The sequence below is a fragment of the Nannospalax galili genome, unplaced genomic scaffold (assembly GCF_000622305.1).
Source record: "Nannospalax galili isolate Female #2095 unplaced genomic scaffold, S.galili_v1.0 scaffold72, whole genome shotgun sequence".
Lineage (NCBI taxonomy): Eukaryota > Metazoa > Chordata > Mammalia > Rodentia > Spalacidae > Nannospalax > Nannospalax galili.
The window spans coordinates 2,859,846-2,886,880 of NW_008336933.1; the positions used below are offsets into that span (position 1 = coordinate 2,859,846).

The 27,035-nt window shown below is 42.5% G+C and overlaps 2 protein-coding genes across 3 annotated transcripts in view; one reads left to right on the plus strand and one right to left on the minus strand.

The window, feature by feature from the left end:
- Nedd9 (neural precursor cell expressed, developmentally down-regulated 9) overlaps positions 1 to 20,485 on the plus strand; it is a 200,780-nt gene extending 180,295 nt beyond the window's left edge. For both annotated transcript variants that reach the window (XM_008831616.3, XM_008831617.2), the window contains 5 exons: positions 11,506 to 11,607; positions 12,088 to 12,189; positions 13,034 to 14,275; positions 15,806 to 15,895; positions 18,197 to 20,485. In XM_008831616.3, the coding sequence (XP_008829838.1) occupies positions 11,506 to 11,607; positions 12,088 to 12,189; positions 13,034 to 14,275; positions 15,806 to 15,895; positions 18,197 to 18,706 (2,046 nt within the window). In that variant the 3' untranslated portion in view covers positions 18,707 to 20,485. The remainder of the gene's footprint in view (positions 1 to 11,505; positions 11,608 to 12,087; positions 12,190 to 13,033; positions 14,276 to 15,805; positions 15,896 to 18,196) is intronic.
- Smim13 (small integral membrane protein 13) overlaps positions 1 to 27,035 on the minus strand; it is a 157,706-nt gene that overhangs the window by 12,318 nt on the left and 118,353 nt on the right. The window lies entirely within an intron of this gene.

Sequence of the window (27,035 nt, forward strand, 5' to 3'; positions counted from 1 at the left end):
TCATATTTTCCAAAAAAAAAATTTTTTTTAAAAAAAAAAAAAAAAAAAAAAAAAAAAGAAAAGAAAAAAATGTTGGGCTTGGAACGTAATCTTTTGTAAGCTCTTATAGTCACCAAGGGGCGGTGGGGGGAGTAAACTTTTAATACTGAATCTTGGGGGTTTCTACAAGTATCTGACTTACCTCCTATATTATACCTTAGAACTCCTGATCATCCCTGAAAACTCACCTCCTCTCGGAAGCTTTTGCTCTGAAACACAGTAGTCTCTTTCTTTTTCTCTGGTCCCATAATATGTGTACCCTTCACTGATCTTCATGGAGCTCAGGAGCCCCTTGGAAATAGAGTGGGATGTCGTCATAATGGGTCTGGTGGTCTGGGGTGCTTTGTGGTGGCCACTCAGAAAACTCAAGTGCTATTGAGGCTTACCAAACCTCATGACATAATCTTTAAGGAGCATTTGCTGCCTTCCAAAATAGGGCATGGAAGACTGCTGGTAGGAAATGATTCAAAAGTTTTAGGCAGGTCTTCAGGCCCATTCCTAAAAGGTAACATAAGCTCCAGAAATGCATTGGTTACAATGTCTGTACCTTCTTAGACATTGACTCATCACAAAGTACCCCCCCCACCCCGGACTATTGACTTAGGAACCAAAGACTTCCCCTGTTGGCATTCAAAGCATTGTGAAATCTGGTTGCCCATAGCAACACTCAGACACCAGCCAAATAACTGCTATATATGTTAAGCAATATGATTTGTCTACTAACAAATAAAAAATAGATTTAGAGGAAATGGAAATTCCCGGAAATGACAAACTCTCCCTTTTGTTCTCTGTCTTGGTCTGTCTGTCTCTGTTTCTGTCTCTCTGTCTCTCTCCCTCCTTCCCCCTCCCCCTACATACACAGTCAAAAATCAATTCCAGGGCAGAGGCCACCTCCAGTTTTTCCACATATAAGCTTAATAAAGTACAACTGTACTCCAGAACTGTACATTTCTCTATAAAGATAAACCTAATAAAACTTTTCCTAAGTATCTAGCTTGTGGGACTAAGCAGAGAGCTGAAATTTTACCTAAAAATGTATCCCTTAAAGAATCAAGGTGCATTTTAAATCTTCCACAGCCTTGGAGGTCCTTGAGTGGCGAAGCGCAAGACTTTATGAGCTCACTCTGACCTGCAAAGCTCTGTTCCCAGACAGTCACCCACGCCAAGGGAATGAGCAAACCCTAACACCTCCTTAAAAATGAACAAAGGTTCTTTTTGTTTGGTCAATGCCAAAGTCTTCAGATTTGGCTGCACTTTGTCATAAAGCTCACAGATAATGCATATTTCTAAGGGTGCATTAGTAGCTTCTCATAAACCCACACCAAAACAAACAGAGGTTAATCTTCCCTTACCTCTGAGTTCATAGTAAGTGACTATGCTTATCAGACTGAGTCCATCAGATACTGCCTACAATGAATGGGTAATGTGAGAGAGGGAGAGAGAGAGAGAGAGAGAGAGAGAGAGAGAGAGAGAGAGAGAGGAAAGAAAAAATGTTCATTTTATCTAATGATGATTTAATAATTATTTAAATAAGATGATCTTGTTTGAATGCATCTTTAAAAAAAAAAAGAAAGAAACAGACACATCTGAATTCATTGTTTAAAATACAGAGCCAGAAAATGTCAGAAGTCAAAAGCACTTGGTTCTAAATAGTCCTTCCTAAATCATTGTGTCAATATAACATCTAGCAGGGACATCTAACCTTTTGCCATTTATATGACATTTTCATCTACACACATCTTGGACCACATTCATAGCTATTCTGAAATGCATTCAGATCTCAAGTTGGAGGGCGCACACACCTGATTCTAGAGATATGCCCACCTGTATAAGAGGTACAGGTGGAACACACGTTGAACAGTCAGACAATTCTGGTAACTTCTGGAGAGACCTAAGGAATTCACTCTTCAAAAGGAGCCCATAGAACATCAAGGTCTGAGCTATAATTTGAATGCCATAATTATATCTGATTTATTTGAATGTGTTTTAATTTTGTGTTTTCTTAAGGCATGGGCAAGTTATTTTTTTAGAATAATTTTTGTTTTCAAATTAAGTGTATGGCCTTTAGTGGTGTTGGGAGGCTAATCCGTTTTATTCTGCAAAGCAGTTTCAAGACTAGAATACAAAAGTGACCTTAACATGCCTCCGAGACTTTGTTCCATCTTGAGGGTATTATATATGCTATATCATCTGATCCTTCTGACAGCTTGCAAGGTGTGCATTCCAGCTCTCCCTTCTTCTACAGAGGAAAGGGCTGAAGGCTAAGAGGTAAGTTAGCCTGCTGGAGTTAACTCACTGCCTCTAGCAGAGGCATCCCTGCTATTTGAGCACACATCTGTCTGACTCCAACGCTAATGATTTTTACATCCCAGCTAATAGCTGGTGTTGCCAGACCTACACCTAGACCTCTTAGGGCCTATTTAGACACTTTGTTAGCAATTCCAGCTCACCAGAACCCTGGGTGCTAAGAAGCATCCTATTGGCCAGAAAGAATTCAAGTTGCTGCAGAAGGTTCCCACCTCACATCCACGGAGTAGCCAAAGACCTGAGGGAGCCCGAGTTAAGAGATGGAAACATTTCTGCCACCCAACTGGACTTCCAGAGCAGTCATTTGGGAGCTGTCAGACTTCAGTGCCACCAAAAATACAGCCATATTTGCTCTCTCTTTGCCATATGGAAACACCATCTTCAAAAATCACCTCACTGAATGTCATTTAATGGGATACAATTAAATCTTCCAGACTGGGCTGGCTGTAGACGGCACACTGCCCAAAGCGTAAGATACCTAATTTTCAAGCCGTGCTTCGTATATGGAAGTCACTTTCTTTGAGAGTGTTTCCTTGCGAATTTCTAGAAATTGTGTGGTATGTGTTGCTAACCCAGGCAACAGTATATTGAGTGAGCGGGGGACCATGGCCTGGGGCCACTGGACTTTCCAACCAAAGTTTCTACTCACTTCTCGCTGAGCAACCTCCTTGTCCTTTAGTTCCCTCAACCGTGAAATGGTCAGTGAAGCTGGGTTCTTTCTAATGGTCTTTGCCAAAATTTTATGATCCTGATATCCTTATCTGATTCTTTCCCAGAACCACTTGAAAGGTTTCATTAAATGATCTAACTTCAAACATCATTTAAAGAAAAGTTCAACTTGACCCTTACAGGTCAGCATACTGTTCCTACCCTTCTTTAGGGTTCAGCCCACCTTCCCATTCAGAACCTGGTAAGGGCAGCCAGGGACACAAAGGGGCAGGAGTCAGGGTGTCCTAGCTAGTGAGAACTGGCATTAAACAGACACAGGCCCTCTACCCCAGAAAATGTCCAGAAAGTTTCCCATTTAGTAATCCCTCCTCCCTGTTTTTTAATTAATTTATTAATTTATTTTTATTTTTATGTGTATGAGTGTTTTGTCCACATGTATATAAGTGCACTGTGTGTATGCAATGCCAGTGGAGGCCAGAAGAGGGCATTCAGTCTCCTGGAACTGGAGTTACAGACAGTTGTTAGCCATCATGTGGGTACTGGAAATCAAACCTGGGTCCTCTGTAATAGCAGCCAAGTGCTCTTAACCAGTGAGCCATCTCTCTAGCCTCTCTCCTTCAGAGGGATGGATCTGGCATCTCTCAATATGATAGCCACTTTCAGAACTGATACCAAGTTCTGTCACAAGAACCATGTGTCCCATCAGCCACTGCATCTATCCTCCCAGCTAAGCTGTGAGAGAAAGGCCTCCTAGTCAGGAAGAAACAATACCCTCAAGGCACCTGGGTCCAGAACTTCTCCTGCAGCCAAACTGGGCTATCTACGGTCATCTTTCCAAACAATTAGATTGAGTGTGTGCAGTTCTGTTGGATTTATTTAGATATCAGAAGAGCCCAAATGTTTTATTCAAAGGACCATTTCGGTCTATGGAGAGGGATATAAAAATTGGCTTTCTGTATCAGTTGTCACAGGCTTATTCAGCTTTGCCCCAAGAAAGACCTCAGCCAGTTGGGGAACGCGGAGGTCAGTTCCCACCATGATATCATGTTCAATGCTTCTAGTTGCTCTTTGGTGCTTGGTCACTCCATAACTAAATATTGCTTTAGCGCTCATTAAACAAAGAGCTTCCTGGAAGCAGCCAGGGAGACACGCTAGGGGCTTAACAATCAGGACACTGTTTCCAGCCGGTGGTCTGCCACACAGAGCTGTGTCAAATGAAAGTGACCCAAGAGTCCTGTTCCATTTCTGGCCTTCCCTTGCCTCTTCCTCATGTGGAGAAAGACGCTGCCTGTGATTTAGATGTGACTTAAAAAAGAAAAAACCAAAAAACCAAAAAAAAAACTGAGTTCTAGCATAAAATCAGGCGTCAAAATGCCTTAAAGGAAAGTAAAGCCCCTCCCAAAATAGTGATAAAAAATCTTCATGAACGCTTGACTTGACAGACATTAGGCTGGAGTAAGGCCGGACATGGCTGGCGGGGGGGGGGGGGGCTTTGAAGGCCAGACTCAAGTTTTCATTATATTGTTGCTATGCAAGTAAACAAATGAGGTCACAGCTACACCAGAGCTGGGCAGAAAGAATTTATAGAGAATTAATAAATCCAGGGTAGGCAACATGTGGCTTTTCCTCTCCTCACAGGCAAACCTCTGTAGCTTTCAGTTTCTGGAATTTAGACCCCAGTCCTAATGGGCAGGCAATGGCAGTGGTGTTTTTTTCCTAGGGTTTTTTTTGAAAAAGGAAGAGGTCAAATTGTTCATTTAAGACAAAGAGGTTATTATCAAACCTGATAAAGACTGTAGTGGCTCTGTTAATGCTTCTTTAAAATTTCATTTGAGGGAAATAAGTCCTATCTAATAAGCAGTTCTAGAAATCGAAATATTCTTGTTAATGCATGAGACCCAAAGAGAGGTAATATAAATAAATCAAAGATCTGGGGGAGGGATTAGAGGGGCAGGAAGCAACCTAATTATACTTCCTACCCATGCCAAGAAAAAGCAGTTGATGCTAGTCATGATACACGCTTTCGAATGAGACAGTCTCAGGGTCTACCAAAGTCAAGGTAGGCCTGTCGTTGTGGCACGTTTTAACTTCTCATCAGTACCTGTCCTATTTTCTGAGCAGCATATTTCCTGGACTGTCTAGCTCAAGTGAAGACTAGGGCAGAACACCATAACCTGGTTACCCACATTTGCTCTGTTCCAGCTTGATCAGTAGTTCAGGCAATATCCATTACACTTATTTATTTATTTGTTTGTTTGTTTATTTATTTATTTATTTATTTGAGAGAGAGAGAGAGAGAGAGAGAGAGAGAGAGAGAGAGAGAAGGAGAAGAACCTGAAGGAGTTAGTTCTCTTCTTCCATGCGCGACCCAAGGATTGAACTCAAGTCGTCAGGCTTGGCAGCAAGCACCTCTACCCTCTGAGCCATCTTGTGTGCCCATATCTAAATAGGAGAAGCAAAGGATTACATAGTGTGCGTATTCCTAAAACTATTTTGCTATGATTTATAAAGAATGACAGGACTCGGAATTACAGAAATTATGGCTATGACTACTCTAATTTCATGTGTGCCGTCAGTCTCAAAAAGAAAGACCTTCCAAGTGGAATTCCTTATTAGTTTTACGTTTTTTGTTAAAATTATAGTCGGTAAAAAAAAAAAAAGAACAACAACAAAAAAAACATTTGGTAATACCAGAGAGAGAGAGCACAGGGCCTTGCACAAGCCAGGCAAGCACTCTACCCTTACCACTAAGTTACATCTCCAACCCTAGCTTCGTAATGTATTAAAAGACTGATAGTAGGTAGGTAGATGTTTGATAGGGGTAGGTAGGTAGATAGATAGATAGATGATAGATGATAGATAGATAGATAGATAGATAATAGATTTATAAATGATATGTACATAGATGCATAGATAGATAATAGATGATTTTTAGATGATAGATAATAGATGATAGATATAGACAGATGATAGATTGATAGATAATAGATAGATGATATATGATAGATAATTGAATAGAACTGTGAATAATAACTAAAATATGACCATCACTTTTGAAGTTTCCCATATTCCTCTGGTCCCTTCTCCATGTCTCTCATCCTCTCTACCCAATTATTTTTTATCTTTTACTGTTCCATATATATGATATATAGATATCATATTTATGTGACTGTAAATCACACATAGTAATTGTACATATTAATGAAGTACTTCACTACTTGTTTGCCTTGATTAGAGAAGGCTAATTTGGCCAGTTCATCAGCTTAAACATTTATCATTTGTTAGTGTTTGGAACGTTTGAAGTCCTCTCTACTGACTACTTTGAAATACACTTTTGTCAACCATAGTTACAGCAATTCTCTCCTCTCCAGCTGGACGCCTGTACCCACCCAGCATGCCCTCTGCCCCTCCCACACCCGTTTCCCAGACTCTGTTAACCATTATTCTACTCTCTGCTTCCATGAGGTCAGTTTTCACTGTTTCATTCCCCCTTATGGCTGCGGGCGGCCTGAAGAAGGGGGAGTCCAAACAGCAGTGTTTTGGAGAAGGCAGGCAGGAAGACAATATAGAGTTGAGATAATGCATCGGAAGGAAAATTCCAGATTTTTTGGCTTCTGGAAGTGTGGCATCTCTGACAAACCCAGCACAGCAGTTGACTGGAACCCAGGCATGATTGTACATCTTTTGGTAGGATGTGTGCTGCCTCCCAAGCACAAAGCCTGGCTGCTTCCCCCCTGCAACCAATTTGTGTGGCCCTGCAGGCATCTGAATGCAGGGTCCTTGCACTGCTAGGGTGTAAGCTCTCAGAAAACCGAATGTGGGAACAGGAAGGAAGAGCCCCAAGGGTCTCTGTTCCAGTCCACAGACTAACTTGTGTTGGTTCTTAGAGTACCCCAGCCTTCTGCTATCCAAACACAGGCTCTTCTTTAAATTTCAGTATTCCTAGCTCTCATGAGTCACAAATATAGAATGATCACTCTGAAATCTCCGGAGATTAGTTCCTGGACCTCCAAAGACCCCATCAGATCCTTATATAAAATGGCACCGTATATGCACACATCCTCATGTAAACCTGAAGTCATGTCTAGACGACTCATAATGCCTGCTGCAATGTAAATTCTGTGTACATTGTTGTTAGACTATATTATTTAGGAAAGAATGGCACTGTAAAGAAAGTCTGCACATGCTCAGTACTCTGTGTGTGCAGTACTGCACATACTCGGTACAGGTGCAAATTTTTTTCACACCTTTTCTGAGATGGGTTGAATCTGGGCATACTAAACCTGTACTAGAAACATCTTCAAAGGCAGCACCTGCAGCCCAAATCTAAGGCTCAAAATAGGGTGAATCCAACACCACCATAGTATGAGGTGGGGCCAGCTGAGGCTGTCTTCTTGTTCTTAGGGTAAACACATTAATTAGAGAACTAATACACTGTCAGTCTTTGGTCTTTTTATTCCTCCCTGCCAGGGCCCAGCCTGATTCAATGCACTCTCCCTTTTATAAATGCTTACAGTCAATATACACCAAGTACATGTATAAAATTATCACATTGATCCCCATTAATAACTGTTGTTAATAACTAATGTGAGGGGCCTGGGGAAATGGCTCAGTTTGTAAAGTGTCTGCTGCACAAGCATGGGGACCTGAATCTGAATCCTGTCCTCTTCAAGAGAGCGATAGATCCATATCTGGAAGAGTAGATAGTCCATAGGAATGAGGGAAGCAGTTGCAATAGCACTGGGCCACAGAACCCCAGCCCACCATACAGCTTAGCTCCCTCCGGAAGCACTAATGAGTTAAAGGGTCAGCTTGGTAATTCCTAAGACTAAGCCTCTGTAATGTCCTGTAGAATGAAAGGAACGCAGAAAAGAAAAACAAGCAGAAAGAAAAAGAAAATGAAAAGCCTGATGTGATTTCATTGAGAAATTACTTTGAAAGTGTCCTTTCGGGGGCTGGAGAAATGATGGCTCAGCAGTTAAGAGCACTGGCTATTCTTGCAGGGGACCCAGATTTGATTCCCAGCACCCACATGGTGGCTAACAGCTCTCCATAACTCCAGTTCCAAGGGATACGGTGCCCTCTTCTAACTTCCTCAGGCACTGCATGACACGGATGCACCTACCCATGCAGACAAAACACTCATACATATAAAAATATAAATAATAATGCCGGGCGTCGTGGCACACATCTTTAATCCCATCAGAGGCAGGTGGATCTCTGTGAGTTCAAGGCCAGCCTGGTCCACATAGTGAGTTCCAGGACAGCTGGGGCTACAGGGAGACCCTGTCTCAAAAAGACCAAAAGCCCTTGCATACATGTGACATACACATATAGAGATGCACACACACATACACATGCTAATAAATAAAATATTTTTTAAAAAATGTCCTTTGGTGATTTCTTTAATGCCCAGGAGGCCATCTTGGCCAGCCCTTGGTGTGTCTGTTAGGCTGAGCATTGGTGGTTCTAAACGGTAGAACAAGGAGACAGAGGGAACACTTTCTGTGTGCTCATATCAAACAAGAAGAAAGAGACCAGCACTTTCCTCTAGGAAGGAAAACACTGGCAGGACAGTGGTCCTAGTGAAGGTAGGCTAATGGAGGCTTCCAGGCCCAGTCTTTCAGCGTCACCACATAAATCACTAGATGCCCTGGACAATCTGATCAGATGCAGTGTCATCAGAGGACCCATGTGAGTTAGATTGTCCCCGCAGGAAGGCTGGGACGGAGGAGGCTGCATTTTATTGGCTTTTTTCCTCCCGTGGTTTTCACCATCTGTTTCTTCAACTGCATAAACAAGGAGAAATGACTGGTTTGGAATGCGAAGTTTTTAAAAACCAGATGACCACAGGCATCCTCTAAATGAGAAAGAGAGAGCAAGTTGGGGTTCTGTGACATTTGTCAGGAAGTGGAATGGTAAACAGAGAAGCCTGACTGGGCTTTGCCAGGGAAGGACCACAAAGGCAAGGAGTGGCTTTGTCCCTGCCCCTTCCTAAGGGTCGTGCCCTGCCTGCATCCCCTCTAACACCAAACTCAGATACTAGCATGGCTCCCTCGACCTCACTGCCCTCCCCCTGCAGAATTAAAGATGAACAGCTCAAGTGGCTTTAGTTCTCTGCTAACATTCCTAAGTTGGCAGCTTTGTACAGAACCCACTCTTAGAAACTTCCAGTTTGAACAAAAGCTGGGTTGTGAACAGATTCTATTATGAAGAGAGAAAGAGCTATAAATAAAGACACGGGCAAAAGAGACAAGATCTTCATCTCTCTCCTGCACAATAGCAAGTGCAAAAACAATCATACAAGGGCATTAGGAACACAGTGTGTTTGGCTTTAGCAATAGGCTTCCTGCTTTCTAAAGGAATATTTGCTATGCGCAGGACAGTTGCCACTCCGTGAAATGGTTCTGACGCTCCATGCCAACAAACTTAAAGCGCTATGTTCCTTTGCTAAACCCAAGACAGCTAAGAGACTGGATGGAAATGTTAGCTGCATACTAATCTATGTCTTTTCCTTTCAGTGCAAGAAATAATCAGTTGTGAGCATCTGAACAGGGAGATTTTGGAGCCCCTGGGGGATGGGCCTTGGCATACTTGGCTGTGTTCTACTTAGTTCAGCAGAAGAGGGACATGGAACATTTTTCACATAGTTTTGTAGGCAGCCTGACGCCAGTGTTTTCACATTAGAGGAAGAATAAAAGATGAAAGCCTCCTAGGAACAGCAGCTCTTCCTACTCTTCACTGTCTCTTCCTGAAGACCTTGTAGGCAGAGTGGATATGGACAGTATTAATGACTGGGGGTGGAAGTTAGGCAAAAACAAGACTGTGATCATTTATAAGCCCCAGGAAGATTAAATATATTTCACAATGGATTAACTTGAAATACTGTCTCTAACCACGCTTGGGATTAGCAGTGCAGTATGGAGCTATGACACTAGGAGCCACACTATGCTGCACAGCATGAGGACCTGAGTTCAGATCCCCAACACACACGTAAAAGCTGGGTGTGGTGGGGGACCGGGACAGGTGATCCCAGGGACTCACTGGTCAACCAGTCTAGTCAATTGGTTATCTCTAGATTCAGTGAAGATACCCTGTCTAAAAAAAATAAGGTGGAGAGAGATAGAGGAAGATAACAAAGTCCACCACTGACCCCCACATGTCCATGTACAGGAGAATGCATCCACATATACACATGCATACACCACACACAAAGGGAGGGAGGGGAAAGGGAAAGAAAAGAAAGAAAAAGAAAGAAAGAAAGAAAGAAAGAAAGAAAGAAAGAAAGAAAGAAAGAAGAGAGGGAGGGAGGGAGGGAGGGGAAGTAAGTTAGTTTTAGAAAGGAAGGATGGAAGTTAGTTTGAGAGAAAGAGAAGAAAGGAAAGAGGAAAAGAAAGGGGTGAGAGGAGGGGAGGGGAGGGGAAGGAAGATGCTAGAGTCTGTGGAGAGTGTACTGGACTTCTGACGTCCCCTGGATGTAGAAGCTGTTGGGGATGTTTGCCCTCCTGATGGAAATGGAGCGATGATTAGAGATCAGAGGTCAGGACACCCCAGGGTTGAGGTCCTGGGGACTTCCCGACCAGTGCAGTTTACCTCTACTTCTTGACGCATCACCAACAGCAAATCAAAACTTTTTAGAAAATAACTGCATCTGCATTGAACATGTAGACTTCTTAGTGTCATCCCCCTAAACAGTACAGTATAACATCTATTGGCATGAATTTACAATGCATTGTACACTACAAAGTAATCTGGAGATGATTTTAAGTATACCAGATGGTGTGTAGGGGTTACATACAAACACTACAAGATTTTATATAAGGGGCTTAAGCATCCATGGATCTTGGAACCAATCTCCTATAAATACTGAGAGACAACTATGTCTCCTTTGTTGCATAAATTAGATTGAAAGCTCCCAGAAAGTTATAAAGATGGACTATTCAGCAATGGCTTTGTAAAAGTACTCTGGTGACCCATGGAATTTAGTTATACACAATAATGATGAAGAGGCATACTAGGGGAGGTATGAAGGGAATTTTAAGTGGCCAAACTATTTGAATTATGTACTTCATAAAAGCTTCTGAGCCTTTAAAAAAATTAGTATTCTGCAGTTTGGCCACTCCAAAAGGCTCATCTAAGACTTTCATAATTTAAACGTCTCCCTAAATATAGGGAATCGAGACTCTATTGAACTTTGATAGAGTTTTGCATGTGGAAAGACGATAAAGCTATTTCAGGGTCTTGCTTTGTATTGGTTTCCAATAGGAGTGTAAAAGATCGCTCACCTCGTGTCTTCTTGTGTCTTTCCCTTTCTGTCTTCCGTCTTTCCCTCTTTCCTTCTTTCCTTCCCTTTCCTGCAACTCTCCTCCCTTCCTCCTTTCTTTCCTTTTTATGGGGGACTGATGAAGGATGTGTGCCTGATTAGGAAGTGAGAATGTTTACCGAGGACTGGGGGCTGGCATTTTATATCTCTTGTATTCTTGCCCACAGGTGATCACCCCGGTGAGGACAGGCCATGGCTACGTGTATGAGTACCCATCCAGATACCAAAAGGATGTCTACGATGTCCCTCCTTCCCACACCACTCAAGGGGTAGGCACCTGCAACATCACCAGGGGAGCTGGCTCTGGATGTAGCATGCTTTCGGGGTGGTACAGGAGAGAAGGTTCACAAATCATGACTGTGTCACATGGAGCTTTGTCCAAGTTGCCGGCCTAGGGACCATTTTAGCCAATGTTATTTAAGTTGTATTTTCTGGGCTTGCCTTATCAGAAAGCTGAGTCTTTCATCTTAGAAACCTCTTGTTTTATTGAGTCATCATTTTATCTCAGGAAATATGAAATTTAAATGAATTTAAAGTACAGAGTAGATATTTCCTAAGATCATTTTCATACTCAATCTAAATTAAAGAATATAACATTTATAAAGAAAAAGTCCATCAACCTTTTATGGCAAGGGATGCTGCTAAAGGTCTGTATATCACCTGGTAAATAAATCCATAATAAAACAGTAGCATAACAAGTGATTACTATATGAGATTTCCATCTGGGTAACTCAAGTGTTTCTCTCCAGGTATATGACATCCCTCCTTCATCAGTGAAAGGTCCTGTGTTTTCAGTTCCAGTGGGAGACATAAAACCTCAAGGGGTGTATGACATCCCTCCTGCTAAAGGGGTAAGTGAGTTAATAAAGTGCAACCGAAGAGGGTGTGTGTGTGTGTGTGTGTGTGTGTGTGTGTGTGTGCGCGTGCGTGTGTTCACTGAGATAAAAAGAACAGCATAGTTCAGAAGGGGAAAACTGTCTTGGTGAGGGAAGGAGAGAGGAAAGAAAGGGAGGAGGAAGCAAGGGAGAGAAGACAGTAATTATAGCTACTCCTAGGAAGTCCAAATCTAGAGGGGCCCCTACAGTATGTGAAGTGAGTAATGAGAGTCAGTTGGAAGGGAAGATAATTAGTTCTGTTTGGCAAGGTCTGAATCTCCTGTTTCTGCTGCCTCCTTGGTCTATACAGAAGAGGTAGCTCATATGATTTTTCCGTTACCCTCTGGGAGTTCCCTGCACTGCACTTAGCTTTGATGTACAGGGAACTGCCTCCGAATGCTAGGGAGACTTAGACAGCTTCATACAAATGGTCTGATGACCAAGAAGACTCAAGTCCCTTAGCCCAGTGTGTCATATCATCTGTCTCTCAACACGGATCAACCTGGGAAGGAGAGCTAGGGAGTGCTTGGAAACATGAGACTGGGAAACATGACCCAGGCGGGGCAACTCAGCCAAGAGGGCTCCACACCCAAGTCAGCACCTAGAGTATGATGATGGGTCCATGTGTGTGAGGATGAGGCCACATATTCTCTAAAGAGAAGCACCAGAGAGGCCAGTGAGTGAGTTGGGGGAGGAGGAAGGAAACAGATCCAGCAAACAGGCCTGAGAGCTCTGGACCACACCTGCAACTGTTCAGTTTCTGCCTGGTCCCAAAAGTCAACTGAACAAATAAGAGGTTTGCTCTTTACTTCCTTTTTAGGTCTATACCGTTCCACCATCGTCTTGCCGAGATGAAGCAGGACTTAGAGAAAAAGAATATGATTTTCCTCCTCCAATGAAACAAGCTGGAAGGCCGGACATCAGACCGGAGGGAGTTTATGACATCCCCCCAACCAGCACCAAGCCGTCGGGGAAGGACCTTCACATCAAATACTCCTGTGATGCTGCAGCAGCTCTGGAACGAGTGGCACGAAGGCACCAGAACCTTTCTCTGCATCATTCTCCCCCTCAGCTGGGACAGTCTGGGGGCACGCAGAGTGATGCCTACGATGTCCCCCGAGGAGCTCAGTTTCAGGAGTCGGCAGCAGAAACCAGTGAAAAGGCAAACCCAGAAGAAAGAGAAGGTGTTTACGATGTCCCTTTGCTCAACGCAGCAGATGCCAAAGGCTCTCGGGATGTGGTAGATGGGATCAACAGACTGTCTTTCTCCAGTACGGGCAGTACCAGGAGTAACATGTCCACATCATCCACCTCCTCAAAGGAATCTTCTTTGTCAGTCTCCCCGTCTCAGGACAAAAGACTCCTACTGGACCCAGACACGGCCATTGAGAAGCTCCATCTGCTCCAGCAGGCCCTGGAGATGGGCATCTGCAGCCTCATGGCACTGGTCACCACAGACTGGCGGTGTTACGGATACATGGAAAGACACATCAATGAGATCCGCACCGCAGTGGACAAGGTGGAGCTGTTTTTGCGAGAATACCTCCATTTTGCTAAGGGAGCTTTAGCCAATGCCTCCTGCCTCCCAGAACTGGTCCTCCACAACAAAATGAAGCGGGAACTCCAAAGAGTAGAAGATTCCCACCAGATTCTAAGCCAAATTAGCCATGACTTGAATGAATGCAGCTGGTCCCTGAATATCCTAGCCATCAATAAGCCCCAGAACAAATGTGATGATTTGGACCGGTTTGTAATGGTGGCGAAGACAGTGCCTGATGACGCCAAGCAGCTGACCACCACCATCAAGACCAATGCAGAGGCCCTCTTTCAAGCAGGTCCTGGTGGCTCCCATCTGAAAAATGGGCCTGACAGCATCATGAACTCAAGCGAGTATCCACATACCGGCTCCCAGATGCAGCCATTGAACTCTGGTGATTACAAGGCTCAGGCCCACAACAAGCCATTGCCTCCCACCCTGGGCAAGGACCAGCCCCCAGACTGCAGTAGCAGCGATGGCTCTGAAAGGAGTTGGATGGATGACTATGATTATGTCCACCTACAGGTAAGGAAACCAGACCAGCCACATTCACATTTGAGGAACTCAGGACTAATGTCTGTAAGGCTGTTAGGTTAGACAGCTAAAGGGTGGATCATGACAAATGCTGATCCAAGTGGTGTGAAAACTTCAGGTGAGGTTGTTCACTTAGAGGAAGACCTGAGTCCTTGGCTCTGACAGTAATTGTGCAATTAATTTATTTAACCCCTCGTGGCTTAATTTCATGTTCAGAATGAATAACCTACAGGGTCGAGTTAAATCTCATTGATACACTCCAGGCAAGCTAGAGTAGACTCACCATGTGGGATAGTGGTCTACTGGTCATCTACCAACTCTGCCTCTACTTGTGTTTTATGGTAAAATCCCATAGACAAGTTTACCATAGAAAGTTATTGAAAGAAATCTACATAGAGAATCTCTAAGGTACACAATGCCTGCAGAATGTGTGTGTGCGTGTGTGTGTGTGTGTGTTTGTGTGTGTGTGTGTATGTGTGTGTTTGTGTGTGTTTAATTACTTACAAAGACCTCCTAGGTGCATCTCAGATTTGGAGGAACTTTGAGCAGCTGCCAGTGGCCAAGAGCTTGACCTACATCTGGGAAACTAGGCCAACAGTCTACTTCCTACAAATTTCTACCTGTACAAAGTTGACCTGAGATCCTGAGACCTTCACCCTCCATGCTGAAGGATTCAAACACTTATCATAATCCATTATTTAGAATTTGGCTTAATATCTTAACTTCTATTCTTTTTCATTTAACTGAGAGCCATAAATTTTACTGAAATTCATTAAAATACCAAAAGCTCCTAAGTGCAAGAGAGTAGGCAGGGTCAACTGAGCCACATCTAGTGCTGAGGAAGGATCTAGGTTAGATGAAGGCATTTGACACTGGGCTTCCAAGGCCTTGTACTGGGGAATACTAACTGGGAGCAGAGAGATGCAGGTGATTCAAAGAAATTGGAAGGGAAATATTTTTGTCCTACATTAGAAATCTATGGGTTCACATACAATCTGTTTAAAAAGGAATCATTAAGGGTCTGGAGAGATGGGTAAGAGCACTTGTTGCCCTTGCAGATGACCCAGGTTCAGTTCCCAGCACCTACATTGGGTGGTTCACAAACACCTGGAACTCTAGTTCCAGGGGATCTGACATCCTCTTGGGCCTCAGCAGGCTCTGCATATACATGGTGCACATACAGACAAAGAGACACAGGTACATAAGTAAAAATAAATAAGACCAAAAGAGAAGCATGAAAAATAGTGCTTCTTAAGGAGGTGTGAAGAGGGTAATGAGAAGTGCTCTGAAAATGGCCAGCTAGGGCAGTGAACACGGCACCCATGTGGAAACAGACTTCAGTTTTTGGCCTCAGCCTTCACGGTAATTCTGGAAGACCCTGTCTAGGATTCATAGTGCCTAACTGGACATGAAGGAAGTGGGCAGTGGTTAATGAGCCTCTGGGCACATCTTTCAATGAAGCTGTTCACATAAATGACTCACAGTGGTGAGGTAACGTATTCTTTATGTTGAAAACAACAGGGCAAGGAGGAGTTTGAGAGACAACAGAAGGAGCTGTTGGAAAAAGAGAATATCATTAAACAGAGCAAAATGCAGCTGGAGCATCATCAGGTGAGTTCAGTCAGAACAGTGCCACTTTGGTGGTGAAAAGCGTTCTGCTTAGTAGGGAATGGATAACTTCAAAAGATTTGGGTCCTGCCAGCACACCGGCATGAACAAGTCCCAGGAGTATAATAAGACATAAGAACAAAGAGAGGGTTTATGGCCTTGCAAATACAGCTGGGAATACCTGGAGTACATCCAAATGACAGGGGTTTTTCAGGCTACGCCTGTTAATATGTAACATATTAGGACTATTTGGGTTACAGCTTTTAGTCTCAAGACACAAGACCTAGTCAGGCTGTCCTAAGCAAACTGGTTTCATATTTATATCCCCAAGGTAAGGGGATTCAGGAGCGATGATGTTTTAGCCAAAACTAACAGGAACAAGGACTATCCGATCTCTCTCTTTATTTTCCCTTTGTGTCTCTCACCGTATCTGCTTCTTTGTCCCTGGCTTTCTGACATTTCCTTTGGTCACCTCCTCATTCTGTTCCCCTCTAACTTTACAGGACCCATAAATGGTCTCTTAAAGCTCTTTCTATAGGAAGCTTTTTGTTTTGTTATGTTTTGAGATAGGGTCTCATCATATGGTCTAGGACAGCCTCAAACTTGGTATTTTCCTCCCTCAACCTCCAGAGTGCTGGCATTACAGGTGTATGCCATTGTGCCCAGCTCCAAAGCTGTCTCTATAAATGACATTTTGTCTAGGATCTCTCATCAGCTAATGGTCAACTCCCTTCCATCACTGTCAAATTCTCTCTCATCAACTCTGTATCTCTACCTGTCTTGTATGGTCCAGTCTAAGGATTAGAAGGTAGAGCCCAATGTTTTCAGAATATATCCAAGCCCATTTACCATGGGTTCTGAGTAGGTCATGTTCACTCAAAGGTTCAGTGTAAGAGCAGGTTAGAATAGATGTTGCTAGCACAAGGAAATGGAAATAAAGAGGAATGGGCTAAAGATTTCCATACCTTGAAGATGACATGAAATAGCATGTCACAACAGGAAGTACTATGCTGTCATGAGGAAAACTGAGTTCCAGCCCTTGCTTCTGGCTAAGGCAAGTCATGTAACTGACCTGAACTTTATTTACTTCTCTATAAAATGGGAAAGGACTGCCCTCCATGGGCATATTTGTGAAAGTCTAAGTCGTTTGAAATCAAATTCATTATTATCAAAATGCCTTGGAACACCACCCTGCATCTGCTTAGGCTTGCATTGGCAGTTGGCCCTGTAAGACAGTGGGATTTAGGGAACCTGCAGACACCAGAGCAGTTCCTGAGAAGCAAGCTGATTCCCTGGAAGAGCTGCTGTGTGCGTCTCAGTGGAGGAGTTGGAGGAGGTTATCCCTACTCTGACTCAGCTCTGAATCAGGGTGAGAACAGACTGAGTCCTCAACTCAAGAGTCTTTGTAAAACAGCTAGAAATTAGTATCAATGCAATTTTAAGTAACAGTCCAGTTAGGGATGATAAAAATAGAAACAAGGAAGCTAACACTCAGACCGGCGAGATGGCTCACCGGGTAAGGGTGTCTGCTGCCAAGCCTGATGACCTGAATTTGATCCCCAGAAGACACATTGTGGAAGGAGAGAATCAACTCCCACAGGTTGTCCTCTGGCCTGCCCACACAAAAATGAATAATGTTTTTTTTAATATAAAGACAGAAAGTTAATATTCATGACTATACAATATGATGAATTAACACTCAAATTTTCTTGTGTTCTCTCCCTAAGTATGTGTGTATTGATATGCATGAGTCTTCCCTGTAGTGAAGAACCACGACATATCTGTACATCTTAAAAAGAGTTGGAGAAATAAAGAAGGATCAAGAATTGTCAGTCTTAGAGAGAAAGGCCTTCCCCAAGAAGTAGCAAACTGTTGGTGATTTATTTGACAAAAAGGTCACTACATTCAGCTTCTCCTTGCCACCACTCAATATTTAATAAACATTTACATAGAGCCTATGATATACCAAACAGTCTTTAAAGCAGTTTGTGGATAATAATTCATTTAACCCTCATAATGGTATAGAATGCAAGCCTGGGGTTCAAATTCTGTGATGTCTTCCAGTCAGAAGGTAGAAAAGACCAATGATGTAACCACAGACAGTCTGAGCTCGTTTCTTTGGGGATTATCTCCCGGGCACCTCAGCTTAGTTTAGGAAGGAAGATAACTTGGCCAAGGTCTGGCACTGTTCCACCTGGAACTCCTTAGGGATGATGCTGGTATCTTCTAACGTCACTCACAGGTTTCTTTTCCAGTACAACACATTGCTTTGCCATTAATGAAATCTACTTTCCTCTCTTCCAGCTGAGTCAGTTCCAGCTGTTAGAACAAGAAATCACCAAGCCTGTGGAGAATGACATCTCCAAATGGAAGCCCTCTCAGAGTCTCCCAACCACAAATAACAGCGTAGGTGCCCAGGATAGGCAACTACTTTGCTTCTACTACGACCAGTGTGAGACGCACTTCATTTCCCTCCTAAATGCCATTGACGCACTCTTCAGCTGCGTCAGCTCAGCCCAGCCCCCTCGGATCTTTGTGGCACACAGCAAATTTGTCATTCTCAGTGCTCACAAACTGGTGTTCATTGGAGACACTCTGACAAGGCAGGTGGCTGCCCAGGACATTCGCAATAAAGTCAGGAACTCCAGCAACCAGCTCTGTGAACAGCTCAAGACAATAGTGATGGCGACCAAGATGGCCGCCCTCCACTACCCCAGCACCACTGCCCTGCAGGAGATGGTACACCAGGTAACAGATCTGTCCAGAAACGCTCAGCTGTTCAAGCGTTCTTTGCTGGAGATGGCAACCTTCTGAGAAGAAAAGGAGTTGGACAGGACCAAGTGAATTACTAAGGAAAACTGGAAATACTATCTGGTTTTTGTAAATGTTATCTATTTTTGTAGATGTTTATATGAAAATGAAATATTTTAACATTTTGTGAGTTAGACAATTTTCGTGAATTCAGGGAGCTGAAGAGGGAAATCGTTTTTTCCCTGTGTGGTTCTTATGTATACATAAAGTATCTAAAACATAAGCTGTATAGAAATTTGTCCACATTTGTGAATGCCGCTGTATTCATGTTTGTTTGTAGATGTTTGTCTGATACATTCCATTAAAAACATGAATTAAGAAGCACCTTAGTAAACACCTCCTAATGCTGCATTTTTTTAGTTTTTGTAGAAAGTGTATCAGCTGGTTGTAATATTGCTCTGCATGTAATAGTGATGATTCTGAGCCTAGCACACCCAAATCTGGTAAGTATAGTATATTTTCAAGTGTTCACCTCCCACATAACAAGTCATGATATGATTTATTCTTCTCTGAATCGTCTTTCAAACTGGACTGTCTTTAACACATTATGGCAAAATGCCCTACTTCTGGTTGCAAAGTCGAAAGGCACAGCAAATTTCTAAAAGTATATATCAACTAAAGGTTAGGTGCTGGAGAGATGGAAGATGCCTGTGCTGTATTAAGAGGCCTTGTCTACATTGTGATTGGGCTGTTTCAACACTGACAGGAAGCTACAATAAAGTGAACACTTGTTTGCCTGGAGCTATCCAGTCTCATTTGTGAGTGATTCAGCCATCACGTTTTCCAAAGGATATTTTTAGAGTTGTAAAATAAATAACATTTTCAGCTGGAATTCACTGAAAACGTATCAGACTGATTGTAAACAAAAATAAGGGATGTTTCCAACTGCCAATAGTTAAAGAAAGGCTTCTCTGGGGGACTTTTACCCTGATTATCTGAAGGAAACTGGCCAGCTCCTTGGTCACATGCTTGGTCAGTCCTACATCCTTCTTAAAACCTACATAGGCAGACTCAACACTCAAAACAGCTGCAGAGTCCATCTGATCTTTAGAATCCCCTGTGCCCACTGATCTTGAGGATAAGCCACATCTCCCTGTGACAGCTAGTCACAGTATCTATCCTGCAGTCTGTCTCCCTCACACGTGCTATGTGGACACATCACAATAAGCACAGCCACCAGATTGATCACAAGCAGATAAATTACCTCCTGTCTGGTGGGTAAAGGTATTCCTTTATTACCAGGTCAAGAAGTATGTTTCCTGTATGTAGTCTTTCAGTCTTTCAGGCCATGGAAATGATTGCATTCCAGCCTATCTGGAAACATCTTTTTATTTGTAATAGATGTCTTGATTGAATTAACTTTACTGTTTTAAGCAACCAAATCACTAAGACAGGGAAGGGTTTAAGAAGAATGTATGTGTGATTTTTGAAAACGGGTGGAAGTTATGACAGATGGTGCTTTTCAAAACTGCTATTGTAATTCTCAAAGTTTTGCACTTCCAAAAAAGATGAACAGTTGTCCTGTTGGATAGGAAGTCAATGTGTGGAGGAAGGGTGTATGAAGCATCAGTAACACTTGAAGAAGTCGAAGAAATCAAGAAGGATGTGCTTCTGGATCTCACTGGATGACATGTATGTGCTGGGCAATGATGAGTTGTCCTAACCTAAGTGATGACACTGTACATTGTCAAAACCAAACTGTTCAATTTGTATTGCTCTTTGCCATCTTGTACATACAGGCTATTTTAAAGTCATTAAATTTTTAGAACTCTGTTTTCATAACCACTGGATCTTCTTTTTCATACATCCGTCTTTTCCACAAAATTAAATATCAGCTAATCTAGGCATTTCTAAAATAGAAAGTTAAACTATGATTTTACTTATGCTATGAATCCAATTTTTTTTAAATGTGTGTGTGTGTGTGTGTCTGTGTCTGTGTCTGTGTGTGTACACAGGCACATGTGTATGCACTCGCTCATGCATGCCTAAAAGTACTTTTGCATTTGAAGAATATTCTGGAACATGTAGATATCACCAAATTAAAATATCTGAAATTAGCTTCTATTCACCAGAGAGTATAAACATTTGATGTATGTACGATTTTTGTTTCTGTACATTTGAGCCTCATATAGATTTAAAATTAGAGAACACTGTTTTATTCATTCTGGAAAACATATAAAGAAATAGTTCAAAGCAAATTCTATTTGAAGAAAACCAGAGATTCTTAGAAATATAAAATTATTACTTTCAATTCTTGACCTACCCTTTTGTTCACATAATCCACTGAGATGTAGAAATTATTTGGACATACCGTGTATATTAGTTACTTTTCTTGTGACTGTGACAAAAATGACAGAAACAGGAGAGGTTTATTTTGGCTCACAGTTCAGAGAGTACAGTCTGTCATCTTGGGGAAGGTCTGGCAGCTAGAGTGGCCTGGCACTTGCAGTGTGACTTGCTCACATCTTGTTGCAGACAGAGCTGAGGCTCCCAAGTGGGATTAGTTTAATACCCACAAGGCCCATGCTCAGTCTAGGCTCTTTGTCTTAAAGTCTCCACAGCCTACCAAAACAGTGCTATTATTTAAGGATCAAGTATTTGAACAAATGTACTGTGGGCAACATTTCAGATTTTAACCATAACACCTGCATCATTTTGTCTACACATAAAAGCATTAGTTGATTTTTGACAAAAATAAGATGTTTCAATAAAAGGATGGGATGTCTTTTGAAAAAAGAAAGATGTTAAAACAACTAAATCTCTATGGGGAAAATAAGTATTTACCTGATATCTTAAACAAATTAATTTACATGGATCATAGGCCTAACTGTAAAACTCTAAACCTTCTAGGAAAACAATGTAGGAGAAAGTCTTTATGATCTTAAGCAGACAAAGATTTCATAAATAGTAAAATAAATAAATAAATAAATAAATAACAAAATTTGGGTCTCATCAAACTTAAAACCTTTCTAAAGAGACCATTAAGAAAACAAAATTTATTCTGAACAGGACATGATCACTGGGCTGATGGATTCACTCACTCAACTACAGTTACCTGCACAAGTCCTGTAAAGATCAAGTCAATAATATAAGTCACCATTTCAACAGGCAGCCTGGGGTTGTGGGAGAAAGAAGCTGGGAATGGATATGGCCAAAATACACTGTTTCCATGTATACAACTGTCAAAGAATAAAAAAGAAAATATTCCATTTTAAAAGAAAGAAAGAAAAATTCAGGCTGGCAAGACAGTTCAGCAGGTAAAAGTGCTCCCCACACAAGCCTGATAGCCTGAATCTGATTGCTGGAACCCATGGTGGAAGGAGAGAACTGACTCTGAGAGCTGTCATCTGGTCTCCACACACGCACTTACACTCTTCATGCATACATGCACATACATATATGCACACACAAAGATACATCATATACAATAATAATAACTTGAATTTAAATTTTAAATAGGAAACAAAATTCAAGCCTCACTGTAGTAGAATGCTTACACCACATGTATCATGATGCAGAGGGTTAGCTTCAGAGCTGTAGCCCCGGCTGTCCTGGAGCTCACTATGTAGACCAGGCTGGCCTTGAACTCACAGAGATCCACCTGCTCCTGCCTCCCAAGTGCTGGGATTAAAGGCATGCACCACCACAACTGGCCGATAACTAATCTTTTTATTGATTTTTATTTTTCATTTTGTATGTATGAGTGTATTTCCTACATGCATGTAAGTGCACCTGTGTCACGCAATGCCCACAGAAGCCAGAAGAGTGTGTTGGATCCCCTGCAATTGGAGTTATGGATGGTTGTTAGCCACCACGTGAGTGTAAGGAACCAAACCCGGGTCCTCTGCAAGGACAGTCAGTGCTCTTAACTGCTGAGCCATCTCTCCAGTTCCATAGAACTAATCTTTTTAACCAGGCAAAAATGCCAAGCAGAATCTTCACAAATGAAAACATAAATGGATAATAAGTAAATGAGCTAGAAACCAGACCAAATGTACTGATTAAAAAGAGAAACCAGAGCAAGTATTTGTGTGAAGGGGAGAAAATGTAGCTCTCATTCTATGTTGTAAGACTAGCATCAGGCACATTCAGATCAGTATGGACGTAGATGAGGGAGCCCACAAATGCTTTGGAAAGCAGAGTGTCAATTTGGACTAGTTAAAGCTTTGCCTGCCAGGTGATCTAGTAACTCTTCTCCTAGATATATACCCAAGAGAAATAATATGCACCATATACTTACATAACAGTATTTATTACAGCTGTGATGTAATAACAAAAGCTAGCAACAATCAGAGGGTCCCTCTGTGAAAGTAAAAAGCCATTCCTATAACCAACAAAATGGACTAATACCTACACGTACAAAGGAATTTAAAAAACAGTTGCACATTAGATACAATGCACATCCTTTCAAAGAAGAAAAAAGAGAGAAAGCAAGAGAGAGCCCCGTGAAACAAAGGAGGTAATGAAGGCTGAAGACTGAAAGGGTAAAGGATACAGATAGGAAAAGGAGATGGCAGGGAAGAAACAGCGGGAGAGAGAGGAAGAGACGATTCAAGACGACAAGAGGCAAAAAGACACATGACACAGAGCACTTAGGAAGTGATCAAAGAAATGACAGGCTACCTGCAGACCTTGGCTGACTCAGTCTTGGCAGACAGTGAATAAAGGAGATGAGATTAGTTGCATGATTCATCAGTTACCATTAAATGAAAGCAAGTCCATGTCCTTTATACTTTGGTATCCCAAAGGAATTCTCCCAAGGTCCGCATAACAGATGACTGTTACTCAATGAATGAAGCTATGCCATTTCTGCAGTAAATATAGTGAGACCCATAGGCATCTCCTAGTAGCATACACATGGTGATGCTTATGTGCCGCAAGCCTTTTTCGACAGTTAAGCACTAAAAAATCTATAGTGTGTGTTTCAAGGTCTACTTCCCCTTCATTCCCCATTAGAATATATTCTTCTGTGAATTCTTCAAGACACTTGATGCTTCCTGAGTATCTCCAACTTTTTCTTTTCTCTTACACTGTCATTCCTCTTAACCTCTGACACTAAAAATACAGGACAGCAAAGGCAGAGGGCAGATCTTACACACCTGCTCAGTGGTATGCTTTTGGACAAACTTCATTAGTCTTTTCTCCAAGCTTGTTTATTAATAATTTAACTTCAACCATTCATTTTCATTCATTTGTTCTGTAAATATTTATTAAGCATCTGCCAGTACCTAGTACTGAGGGGTATAACACTTTCCTTGATTTTACAGAACCTATCATATCATTTGACAAATTAAAATATATATATATATATATATATGACTTGTAATTCTATGGCATGCTATGAAGTAAGGATGCATAGCAATGTCAGAAGGGATATGGGAATATCCTAACCTATTGTCAGGGGCATGAATGGCTTCTTTCAAGAAAAGATATTCAATCTGAGATCTGATGAATGAACACTTTATTTAGATCAAAAAAAGAAAAAGAAGCCGGGCTTGGTGGCGTGCACTTTTAATCCCAGCACTCCAGAGGCAGAGGCAGGTGGATCTCTTGTCTCAAAAAGAGCAAAAAATGAGAAAAAGACACTGGGAGGAGATCAGAGAATGGGGACAAAAGACCCTCAGGACACCCAGATCCCAGCAAGTTCCATGACCTGGAGGTGCCAGTGGACGTGGAGCTCTAAAGCAAAGGGGACACAGTGAAAGACAAGACGAAAACATGGCAGGTGCCGTGATGTGTGCTGCACAGCTGTGGATTGAAACTTTCCCTAGTGTAGGGTACTATGTAAGCTTGAAAAATAAGTCACGAGACTCAAGAGGTCCCCAGCTCCAAAGACATAAAAGCAAAAAATAATTGCTAGTGGAATAAACAATTGTGGTGGGGCTAGAAGATTCTTTGGTGGCACTTACTGAAGGTTGTGCATGGAGCTTCAAGAATGCAGATTTCCTGAGGCATCACCCATACTGAACAGGGTTTTAGTGATTCACCTTTCTGAGTCCCTTACATTACCATAAATAACTTCTCACCCATACTCCCTAAGTAAGCCCAATAAATTCATTCATTCACCAATCTAAACTCAGGTGGGATTGTTTCCTTGAGCTATCATCTGGGGTTTCTCTTCTGGGGTGAACAGATACTTGTTTACATCTCCCTGAGATAACTCATGCCACGCAATCGGTGCCCAAACAGGAACTGACAGAAAAATGAGTCTGAGAGGATAACGGCATGACACTGCTACGGATGATAAGCCTTGCCCTCGATCCTGACCCATCTGAGGATGGAACAGCTGCAGTTGCCAATCCAAATAGTAGTGAGACTGAGCCACTTGAGGTTGTGTGTCCTTGGGTGGAATCCCACAGTGGCCATCTTATTCAGTGTGGTGTTGGGTAATATGTCTCCTTGATGAATTGGGCATGCCATGCAAAATCACAGATGTCCCCCAAAGAATAGATTGCAGTCTCTAAAAGGAGCACGTATGGAATGCAATTGTAAGCAGGTTGTGGCAGCAACTGAATGCTTCACCATGGGCACTAAAACAAGTAACGGAGACTGAGCTGTCTGTCCAGAAAGAACTTTCCTGTGTAAGGGAAGAATAATTTCAATGGGAAAATACATATGGAGGCTGTCTTCTGCATCAATCTCTCATCTGGCAGGAAAAGTGGGCAAAGGGAGGCTGCGACGGAAGGGATAGTTTGCCATTTCTTGCAGCTGACAGAACGTACAGGAAGGAAAGCACACATTGGATCAGTGCTAAGAAGCCCTTCCAAGGATTCAAAAATTTGGAACCCATAGGAAGAATGAGACAGTGATGGGGGAGGGAGCAAGGTAGAAGTGACAGAAGGCACACCTCAGGTAAGAACTTTAACATAGAGAAAAGGAAATCGATGATTAGAAGGCAGATGGGGAACCATAATCATGGTCCAATATAACAAACTGTGATAGTCAGAAAATACTCTGCCTGTGAACTGCTTGAATTGGGAAACACTTTTAAACAGAAACTTAAAAGCTGTGGACATGGAGGCAGATGGGAATAATCTGAGTGCTGTGGAAACAGAGAAACTCAGTAATAACCACTCATCCCTCCTCGAGACAAAGGTTGAGTGATCTAAAGCAATACATGAGAAATTGGGCTCTGATGGACTGGCTCATACGAGGGACCACCCCATAAGGGACTCTTTAGTATTGCTAGCAGAGCTCTCCAGGAATGTCAGGAATTGGGAGACTACAGAGGAAGGACAGGAATTACTGAATGAACTGGACGTGAAAGAAGCAGTGTGTGATGCTCAGTTTGCAGTATAGTTGGGATTGTGTTCATAAGAGAATTGAGAAAGCAGTTAATTCTTCGGAGACCTTAGGACTATGTGGAGATTTAGCTTTGCTGAGCCCCATGGTGGAGGGCGTGGTTTTTATGAAGGAGAAGCTCTGGCAGATATGAATTATTTTAGACCAGCATGTAAACTGGGTTCATAAGGTGCAAAAGTATTGGGGGGGGAGTAGTAAAGAACAGGGAAGTGCACAGTGAGGCCTATATGGTCACTCAAAAGCACATGTTGACCTCCCTCTGCTTCCCGCAGGCCTCTCTCCAGGGTAAGTCGAATCAATCCCGCCCCCACCACGTGCCTTGACTCCTCCACCCTCATTCACCCTCCCATCTCCCCTGCCCTTCTTTCCTCCTAGCCTGGGTCCTGTCCCATTCCTTGTCTTGGCATCCCGGACACCAGGGGAACCACCAATGCTTCCTGATCCTTTGCATCCAGACCAACCCAGTTCCTTCTGGGGTCCCCAGGAGCACTGCTTCTGGGCCTGGCCCCCGCCCTCACCTCCCTCTGCTTCCCTGAGCTGCACAACACTCCAGCCTCTTTCCTGAACACCCAGGGCTGACCTTTCCTCTTCCTGATCCTTTGCATCCAGACCAACCTAGTTCCTCACTGCAGTCCCCATGGAACCTTCTCCAAAATTGACCATATACTGGGGCACAAAACAAACCACAATGAATACAAAAAGACTGAAATAATTCCATGCATTCTATCAGACCAAAATGGAATAAAACTTACAATCAACAACAGAAGAAGCCCCAGTCACCACATGAAGAAATGGAGATTAAACAACACACTCCTGAATGATGAATGGGTCAAAAGAGAAATTAAGAAAGAAATGAAGTATTCTGGGAGCTAAATGAAAAGGACAATACAATACAACAAAACCTCTGGGACACAATGAAAGCTGTCCTTAGAGGGAAGTTTATAGCTCTAAGTGCCTATATCAAAAAATCAGAAAGAACACAAATAAATGACTTAACACTGCAACTCAACACACTTGAAAAGCAACAGCA